Source organism: Arachis hypogaea, chromosome 20 (assembly GCF_003086295.3).
Source record: "Arachis hypogaea cultivar Tifrunner chromosome 20, arahy.Tifrunner.gnm2.J5K5, whole genome shotgun sequence".
NCBI classification, from domain to species: domain Eukaryota; kingdom Viridiplantae; phylum Streptophyta; class Magnoliopsida; order Fabales; family Fabaceae; genus Arachis; species Arachis hypogaea.
In genome coordinates, this window is record NC_092055.1 from 11,127,442 (window position 1) to 11,137,670 (window position 10,229).

Sequence of the window (10,229 nt, forward strand, 5' to 3'; positions counted from 1 at the left end):
TCTAAAAATATGTCGGTTGAATAAAAACATAATCTGAATAAAATTTCTAAAATGCGTTTAATACCGAGAATCAATTCATAATCATTCTTACTAAAAATATGTCAGTGCACTAAAAACATCGATTAATCTTCACGTACAAGCCTTTTCATTATAAAAGTCTTACAAGTTTTCAATATCTTTTATTCCTAAAACGCGCTTCTCATAGCACGTATGTTTCACGCGTCTCCGTAACAGATTTTTCAATCAATCAACGCGTGAATATATAACTTTCTTTTTCAAAAGGATTTTGTTTCCTTCTTCGAATTTCTTCTGCGTTTTTTTGTCTTCTCTTTTCGATCTCTTTCGTGCGTTTCTCTCTGTTTTATCCTTCGCCGTTTACGTAAGTTTCTCTCTCTGTTCTCTTTTTTCGATTTTCTCGTTTTTCATTATTTCTGAAATCAAGCTCTGAAATTGTTTTGAAGATAATGGATGATTCAACTTCAGATTATCAACTGAACCAGAGCAAAGTGGATTTTAAATTTGAATCCAATGAAGTTTCTGAGGTATATAGTTTAATTCCAGTTAATAATTGAATCTGAATTTGAATCAAGTTAGTAGTTTATGATTGTGTAGCTGAATAATACGTAGACTTTACCTGTGAAACTTGTTATTCATTGTTCCTTGTTTGAATTGAATCTAATGTACTAGTTCTGATGAATTTTCTGCATTTTATATCAGACGTTCGGGTGTAAATCAGGAATATTTGGGTATATTTTAGGAAAGTTTGAGTTTATGACTTTTCATCTCACTGAGGGTGAATTGTCTTATTCTTTTAGTTAAATTGTTTTAGTTTCTGTTTAATGATGATTCATGAATCTGATTTTTTGTTATTTTTTATGATGGTTTTATAGTTTTATTTGCATTCTATAGCTTATGCTTGTTTTAATATGGTGTATTTTGGATGTATTTTGCAGCCCATCTATGGTATTGATGAGCAGTTTGTTCTCCACATACAAGCATTTTTCTCATACAAGTCTTTACAAGTCTTCTCCTCTTTTTATTGTTTTGAATCCAATCAAGTGGCTGAGGTGTGGTTTAATTCAGAAGAAAAAAATGTAGCATTAGAAGAAACATTTTTTGTACAAAAATGCTATTTGTACATTAAAATTAGCTACTAAAATCAGCCACCAATGTATTTGTGTATAAATACATGTGTAGTTTAATTTATTTTCAAGGGTTAATACTCAAATCGTCCCTGAAAGATCACGCGATCTTCATTTTCTTCCCCGAATGATTTTTTTAATCAAATTAGTCCCCGAAAGAATTATTTTAAACCACGTTCGTCCTTCCGTTAACTGAGTGACGTCGCCGTTAGAAATCTGCTAACGTGGATTGTGACTTGGCTGCCCACCCTAATCAAACGACATCGTTTGGCAACTTCAGAGTGTTGCAATGAAACGCCTGCGTTTTGAGGGTAGAGTGTAACGTTTTACACTTTGTCTTTGATCTCTAACCTTACTTATTCTTCTTCATTCCCAGCGTGACTCTCTGTTTCTCTGACCCCTAACCAAGCATCACGAAGACGAAGAAGACCGCCCCATTGTCCGCAACCATTGGAGTAGTCGTGGAGCATTGTTCATGCGTCTGCTCTGGATCTTGGTGGGAAACCTGAACGCAAGTACACATCATTGTTTCTGCATTCGAAGTGAGAGGTAAAATTTTTTGTATCTTGTGAAAAAAAATTGGTAAAACTATGTAAACCCCTAGTTTCCGCATTATTTGATTGAGTCACCGTTAAGAATCTGTTAGTGCATAGGGTCTAGGGTTTCATCCCAGGGTTTGGTTTATGATCGGCTGAATGCATAAATGAGGAAAGACTCTGTTTTTTTGGCTTAGAAAAAATGATAACTATTTTTGTGTTAATGGAGTAATGGTTACTGGTTTAGTTGCTGTGTTGGTGATGATTTAGTGTTTTTCATGTTCTGTTTTAATTTTTGTATAGGGTTTGGAGGCCTTGAAATTCTAAGATGGAGGGTCCTCCGATGACTTTCATATTTCATCATGGTGGAAGCTTTAAAAATAATGAGAAAGGAAGTAGAATCTACGAACCAGATAATACAGAAGTACTGATGGGGGTTGATGGGGATACGTTGGACGTGTTTTTTGTTAAAGGATACTATAAGGAACTGGGATATGCTGGGGGGTATATGTTGGTGGAAGGTTCCTTGGCTGTCGCTTGAGAGTGGGCTGAGGAAGTTGGAGACTGATAAAGATCTGCTCAAATTGTGTAAGACTTGTAAAAGGAATCACAATGTCATGAACATATTCTTTGAACATGGAGTTTCAGAGCCACACGTGGTGGAATGCATGAGTGAGGAAGATGATGTAATTCTGTCAACCAATGCACCTTTGTTGAAGCTGCCCAGCACACAACCTGCAATGCAAGCAACGAAAATTGTATCCCAGCCCACAATAAAGGAGCTGGTGTGGGAATGTGCTAGATCCAGGACTGTTAGTGACTTTGAAAGAAACATGAAGAGGGTGAAGGTGTTAAATGAACGAGCATGGGCTTATCTGGATAAGTGGCCGAAAGAATCATGGACCAAATCTCATTTTCGTGAAGGGCCTAAAATGGACACTATCTGTAACAATACCTGTGAATCGTTTAATGCAAGGACCAAGCATGATAGGGCTAAGCCTATCCTTACATTGGCAAAGGAAATTAGGAGGATCATAATGAAGTCCATGATCGACAATAGGCAGAAACTGGCAAACTACCATGGTATTCTGCCTCCAGTGCAACAGAGCAGGCTTGAGGCAATGACAAAGCTTTCCCAGCATTGGAGCCCACAATGGAGTGGTGATCAGAATGAGGAGTTATACGAGGTTCACGGCTGGCCAACGACAATGGTTGTTGACTTAGGAAAGCGAACTTGCACATGCAAATTCTGGCAATTGACAGGTATATATTCTCACTCTTTATGCAGAAACTGAAGTGTACTATAAATGAACAATGCAAAACTATGTCTGAAATATTAACTGCATGCACAGGTATGCCTTGTATGCATGCCATATCATGTATACAAGATAAAAATGATAAGAGGGCTGAGGAATACTGCCATGAGTGGTTAACCATGGAATCATACCGAAAAACGTATGCTTTCCATGTTAACCCAGTCAAGGGCCAAAATTTATGGGAAAAAACAGGTTGTCCTGCACCAGTTTTCCCTCCAATTAAGCCCAAACCAGGTAGACCCACAAAGAATAGAAGAAAAGACAAAGATGAGGGAAGGTCTGGGTCCAAGACAAGAATAAAGAAAAAATATAACCCCATCCGATGCATGTTCTATGGTGAGGTTGGACACAACAAGAGAACATGCAAAATGAAAAAACAGGCTGAAGCTGAAGAAGAAGCACGTTTAATGCAGCTGCAACTGGCATTAACGAAACCTAACACAGATTCACCAAATGAGCTCCCAACTGATGCTACTGATGCTACTCCAGATAATCCTATCCCATTGTCTGTTTCCCCACCACCACAGCGATCGAATGCAGCCACTGAATCAACATCGGTTTGATTAACTACTTTAATTTCAATTTCATGTTACTCCATCTGTCTAGTTTCTCTATTCATGTGTTTACTTCACATGTCATGCAGGCTAAGGTGAGGGAAAGACCACCAAAGCTTCAAGTTTGTAAGGGAAAAGGGAAAAGAGCTGCCTCTCCCCAACCTGCTCCACCAACAGCAACAACTCCAATTTCTGCTGGAACAATCAAAGGATCTAGTGCTGCGACAACCAAGAAGCTTGCAAGTTTTATGACCTTCGTCCCGACTCCAGGGTTCAAACGGCCAAGGAAGAAAGACGACGCCATCTGAAGCACATTAATCGGAACATATGCAAATTTTTTTTTTGGTTTTAGGCTATAGACTAGGAAAGATATGTTTGTGTTAAACACTATCTAGTATCAATGTTTTGTAAGGCCTCTATTTTGGGTGCATGTTTTGCCTTGGTATGAAGTGTTTCTGTTGAATCACTTTTAGGAACTCTACTACCTTTTGTGTTGACACTTTATATTAAGAAATTTAAGGAACTTTATTATCTTGTTATGTCTTTGGTTTGCCATTTGCTTCTTTACATATTATCTTTTCATCACAGGTGTATTCAAAATCCAAATTGCCATTTATAACCTCTAGTTTCAGATTACAATACTTTAGCCAGGGTACTAGAAACAACGAAACCAGCTCCCTAAATCACATCACCATATCACATTCACTCAGTCCTACTTGTACATATATGACATGCAAAGTAAAGCTCCTACTAAGATGACTAGCATCACACTAGTGAACATGAAGCACATTAACATTCTATGTACTCTGACTTCTGCTTCTAAACTACTTATTCTCCATGCTAACTTAACCTTCCAATCTTCATAATCAATGTCCAGTTCTCCTTCGATTTTTGGGACACCCCTGGAATCTTCTGCAACAGCTACATTTTCATTTTCTTCCACCCATTTAAAAAAATTGCAATGGTTCCCTTTCTAAAAACATTGAACAACAGTGTAAACCCCAGAACAAGAGTAAAAGCCAACATGATGGTATCATTCATACAAAATTAAACTCACTCGATATCTTGCATAAGTATGAAACAACCGATCCGAATTCTTTGATGTCCCAGATTTCTTAATCAAAGTTTTTAAACCACAGAAACAGGTTTCCTCATGGTTTTGTCTTCTTCTTCGCATGGACGAGCTTGACGTATAACTACTGTGTGAGTGCGACGGAAACCTACCACCGGACCCTCCACTTTCGCTTCCCATCATGGCACCGAGGTCTGCGACAACGCTCAAGCAAGGCAATCGTGTTCTTTGAAGATTGGGAATTAGGGTTTATTTATTTGACACTTAGGGACCAAATTGACGCAACACCCTAAACATATCTCGTCATCAATACACACACCATATGCCAGGTGTTAGAGTGGGCAGCCAAGTCACAATCCACGTCAGCAGATTTCTAACGGCGACGTCACTCAGTTAACGGAAGAACGAACGTGGTTTAAAATAATTCTTTAGGGGACTAATTTGATTAAAAAAATCATTCGGGGACGAAAATGAAGATCGCGTGATCTTTCAGGGACGAATTTGGGTATTAACCCTTATTTTCAATGTATATTTGTATTCCAATATGTATTTTATACTGGTGGCTGACTTTGGTGGCTAATTTTAGTGTACACATAGCATAACTTATTTCTGTATTTGCAGCAAATTTTGGTGTAAAACAAAGATATTTGGGTGTAACACGAAAATATTTGGGTGTATTTTAAGGAATTTTAGGTGTATTTTTATTTTGATAAGTTCTGCATAATTTAGAACTCTTTCTCTTCCTCCTCCTCATCTTTTACTGCTTCGTTTTTTTCATCATCATCACCATCTTCTTCTTCTTTTTTTCTTATTCATCTTTTCCTTTTTATTTTACCTTCTCAAGTTTCTTCTTGTTTTACTCTTAACAAGAATAAAAATAAAAAATTAAACAAAGAAGAAGAAGAAACACATAATGCTCCAAAATTACTTGAAAAATGATGAATTTTATATTCATTTAACTAAAAGAAAGAAAGAAATAAGGAAAAGAAGAAGAAAAAAAATACAGCATTAGAGGAAATATTTTTCTGTATAAAAATACTATTTGTACACTAAAATTAACCATTAAAATCAGCCACCAATGTATTTATTTGTGTATAAATACATGTGTGGTTTAATTTATTTTCAATGTATATTTGTATTCTAGTATGTATTTTATACTGGTGGCTGACTTTGGTGGCTGATTCTAGTGTACACGTAGCATAACTCATTTTTGTATTTGCAATAAATTTGGGTGTAAAACAAAGATATTTGGGTGTAACACGAAGATATTTGAGTGTATTTTAAAGAATTTTAGGTGTATTTTTATTCTGATAAGTTCTGCATAATTTAGAACACTTCTTCTTCCTCTTTTTCATCTGTGCTGGTTCTTTTTTTTTATCATTATCACCATCTTCTTTTTTTTCTTATTTATCTTTTCCTTTTTGTTTTACCTTCTCAAGTTTCTTCTTTTTTTACTCTCTTAACAAGAATAAAAACAAAAAAATCAAACAAAGAAGAAGAAGAAACACATAATGTTGCAAAATTACTTGGAAGATGATGAACTCACATTTATTTAACTAAAAGAAAGAAAGAAATAAGGAAAAGAAGAAGAAAAAAAATGCAGCTTTAGAGGAAACATTTTTCTGTACAAAAATGCTATTTGTACAGTAAAATTAGCCACTAAAATCATCCACCAATGTATTTGTGTATAAATACATGTGTGGTTTAATTTATTTTCAATGTATATTTGTATTCCAGTATGTATTTTATACTGGTGGCTGACTTTGGTGGTTGATTTTAGTGTACACGTAGCATAACTCATTTCTGTATTTGCAGTAAATTTGGGTGTAACACGAATATATTTGAGTATAAAACGAAGATATTTGAGTGTATTGTTATTCTGATAAGTTCTGCATAATTCAGAACTCTTCCTCTTCCTCCTTCTCATCTTTTGCTGTTTCTTCTTCTTCATCTTATTTCATATTCTCATAATTCTTTTTGGGAGGAAAAAATCAAACAAAGAAGAAAAAAATACATAATGTTGCAAAATCAAAAGAAGAATGAGAAAAAACACGACAATGAAGATGAAACACGCAAAGAAAAAGGAGGAAAAACACAAAGAAGAATGAGAAGAAGAAGGAAGAAGAGGAGGAGGAGGAGAAACACGAAGAAAAAATAACAGTTGTGGTTTTCATTGAGGAAGAAGAGGAAGAGTCGTTCATAATGGTGACTGAGCACTTTGGAAACGTGATGCGCATGTTAACACGCTTTTGTGGGTGAGTGTAGCTTTTGTTGGATTTGGCCCAACTTGTAAGACTTATAAGTCAAAAAGACTTGTATGTGTAACATAACTGAATACTTATATGCTATAGAATCACGAAAAAAAAAGTAATGATATATCCAGACAAATTTTTTTTGTTGAATTTTTGTTAACTTAATTATATTTAATTAAAAAAACACTTATTGAGAAAAAGCATAATTATATAGGCCAATTATATATTGCTATCTCATCTGTGACGTGACATGTTCATTAAAAAAACAATCATGCTACATTACCAACTTTCTATTTGCCAAGATCTGCCAACTTTAGTTGGGCTGGACATCAAGTCCATCCACTCACCAAAGCCACATCTAAGTTAACCATGGTTTAAACCTAATTTACCACGTTAACCTAAATTACCATTCCCCCAAATTGACTGACGGTGGACCATCTCTCCCAACCCCCCTTATCCGCATCCAACGCCAAATAAAATCCTTTGTTGCCGTCTCTGCCGGTCTCCGCCGTCAAGGGAAAGTCAACGCCGGCAGACCACCAAACCACAACATCGAGAGTATGGTCCGATAGTTGTCGTGAAGTCGCTTGGTCTGTTGCATGTGCTCATCGGAGGTGCCTCGAAGACGCATCAGACTGTCTGGCCTTGTACAAGATGCAGCAACCTAGCACAGACTCTCCACAAGCCGCGGCTGAATTTGTAGGGCTGTGTGGGTTCGCTAGAAATCCTGTGGCTTTCTGGATTCGCTGTTGCCACCAAGCGCCACTCGTTCACTGACGGACGAGCCCAAGTAGAAGCGTGTCTTTCCTTGGGCACCACTGCGATACTACGAGGTTAGTGGGTATTTGAGATCTAAATTAGGTGCTTGTATATGTTTCTAATTCTGAGTATTACATTTTTGACCCTGCGCTTCCCGTGAGAGATAAAGCCATCATACGCAACTATATTGCACAAGAACAGAAAAACAACAAAACCATAAAGACGACTCAAGTATGATAAGTCATTGCGTTGGAAACATAGGTAAAATGTATAAGCTACAGTAAAGACCCTGGACCAACTCCTACATTCCAAAAGCAGTGCAGCATGCTGCCACCATCACTTAAATTAAATTTACACCTATTCATTATTCCATTTTGTTAATAGCAAAACTTTCCAGTAGAAGAACATCAAGTTCACAATTATCTTTGGATAATCTACACAGATGAAAATCAAAATCTCCCCCTTGAAGGTTGAAACTTAAAGTGACACAGAATAGTACACACTGGTTATCTGTGACAGGATAAAAGTATAGAATCAACATTAATAAAGTTCTGAGCATGATAATGCACTTACTTTATCAATCTGTGACTGCAATGTTGCAACATTATTTCTTTTTTCCTCAAGCCTAGCAGCATTTTCATTGGACATTTGCTGATAGGAAATTAACTCTTCCCATCTCCCCATAGAAATCTTCTTAATGTCCTCAGCGTATGAGTTAAGTGCAGGCTTCAGACTCAATTTATGGTCAAAACCCATAATATCAGCAGGCGTAGTTCCCTTGGCATTCAACTGATACTGAATATCATCACCGATCTTCAACCTAGAAACACCAGCAAGGAGGTTTAGGGTGCCTAGACTTGACTGTAAAGATAGACAACAAACACAACATCTATCTAATAGAAATAAGATCAATAGAATTTGCTTCATTTTGACAAAACAGTCAATAATCTATAGATATTATTAATAGAGCAGAATTCAACCTCCTCAGCTCTTGGTTGCAATCCAAAGCAAGCGCCTCAAGCTCCTTGAACTTGTGAGAAAGATTATTCTCCATTTCCCAGAACTTGTCCTCCCAAACATTCCGGGCAAGCTCGCCCTCCTGGATCTCCCTCTCCAAAGCCTGCAACTCCCTCTTCATCCTCTCCACATCCCTCGCATTCACAGGCTGTGCCTCTACCGTCCTCCTGAGTTCCTTGTTCTCCTCGCAAACCCTATGGTTCTCCCGCTCCTTCGCCTCCAGAACCTTCTCCTTCTCTGCCAGCACCTTCTCCATCTCCTCAATCTTTCTCCCAACATCCTCAATCAGAAGATTAAATTTCTTCACATCGTCCTCTAGCATGCCCTTGTAATCAAAACAAACAACAATTGAGCAGTCAAACCAAACTGAATTAAAAATAGAGGAATTCTAAGTCATCTAACTACCTTAGTCTTCTCCAGCTCCTCCTTCTTTACGGGATGCAACCTCAGCCTCTCCAAGTCATCCCTCAAACTCTTGAGCTCATTGTTGGCAGCCTCGAGCTTCTCCTGGGCGAGGGCCTTCTGGTGGTTGAGCTTGTCGATGATGTCGAGTTCGAGTTCTTCAACCACATCATCATGGCCCTTAATGTAGTTAAGATAGGAATTGAGGGTGTACTGGTGGACAAGGTTGACCTGGAGGAGGGAAGAGACGGTATTGGAGGTGGATTGGGAGAGGTGAGAGCCGAAGGAGGCGATCTGAAGGAGCCAGTGAATGAGTGCGAGCAAGTAAGGCCACTGGTGAGGGGCAGCGGGGGATTTGAGGATGGACTTGTTGAGCTTGAACGGGTAATTGAGGCGCTTCAGGAGAGGGGGAAGATCCTCTTCGAGTTTCGACACAGGGTACTCGATCTCTCTCAGAAGCAACTTTAGGGTTTCGATGATGTCCTTCGCGGAAGGTGTGGTGCCGCCGGATTTGAACCTGATGGTAGACTCCCGCGACTTTAGGAACGAGTTGATGGCGGAAATCACTGATTGCTGAAAGTGGCGCTCCTTGTAGTCCTCGAACCTCGTGCGCCCCGCGCCGCCTCCGGCGGAAGAAGGGCGGCTGCTTGCGAAACTGGCGTCGGAGTCGCGGGGGAACTGATTGCGCTGATGGAAATCCAGCGGAGTTGGCGGCGGCGGCGGAATGAATGAGTCATCGGGTTGTCGGCGGGATCCGGCGGGGGGTCTCATATCTACTGTTAACCGTAGTTGTAATCGGAGAACACTTTAATTTTGAAAAGAAATCCGTGTGAGGGTGAGAGGTTACTTTTCCCAATTTTTTGGGGAGTTCCCGCTCAAAGTGGCCATCATATTATGTTTTCTGGAGAAAAGGGTGTACATGGGCCCCTGCGTTTAATTCTATAAATAAAAATATATCAAAACAGTAAAATATATTTAATAATTTTTTAAATACAATAAAAATAACAAACAAAAACAATATTTTATAAATGTTAAACGATTTGTATGTTTCGATTCGATTTTTTTTGAAAATATTTGCAAAATATTTATAAAATTTATGCAAAATAAAATCAATTTTTAAATATTATATTTATTTTTTAATATTTTGGTTATTTATAAACAAATTATTTAAAATAAAAT

The 10,229-nt window shown here is 37.9% G+C and overlaps 1 protein-coding gene across 1 annotated transcript; it reads right to left on the reverse strand.

The window, feature by feature from the left end:
- Positions 1–7,068: 7,068 nt before the first annotated feature.
- Positions 7,069–9,947, reverse strand: LOC112784692 (kinetochore protein NDC80 homolog). Its single transcript, XM_025827987.3, has 4 exons — positions 9,054–9,947; positions 8,612–8,973; positions 8,205–8,451; positions 7,069–7,690 (listed from the first exon to the last, which is right to left on the reverse strand). The coding sequence occupies exons 1-4, from the start codon at positions 9,819–9,821 to the stop codon at positions 7,643–7,645; spliced, it is 1,425 nt and encodes a 474-aa protein (XP_025683772.1). The 5' UTR covers positions 9,822–9,947; the 3' UTR covers positions 7,069–7,642.
- Positions 9,948–10,229: the final 282 nt, after the last annotated feature.

Excerpts from the sequence above, each read along its gene's own strand:
- LOC112784692 (XM_025827987.3), bottom strand. The coding sequence starts at position 9,821 with ATGAGACCCCCCGCCGGATCCCGCCGACAACCCGATGACTCATTCATT. Across the intron at positions 8,974-9,053 it reads AGGAGCTGGAGAAGACTAAG|GGCATGCTAGAGGACGATGT; the intron begins GTAGTTAGATGA and ends TTTGATTACAAG. Across the intron at positions 7,691-8,204 it reads TGCAGTCACAGATTGATAAA|TGGTGCCCAAGGAAAGACAC; the intron begins GTAAGTGCATTA and ends GTAGTATCGCAG.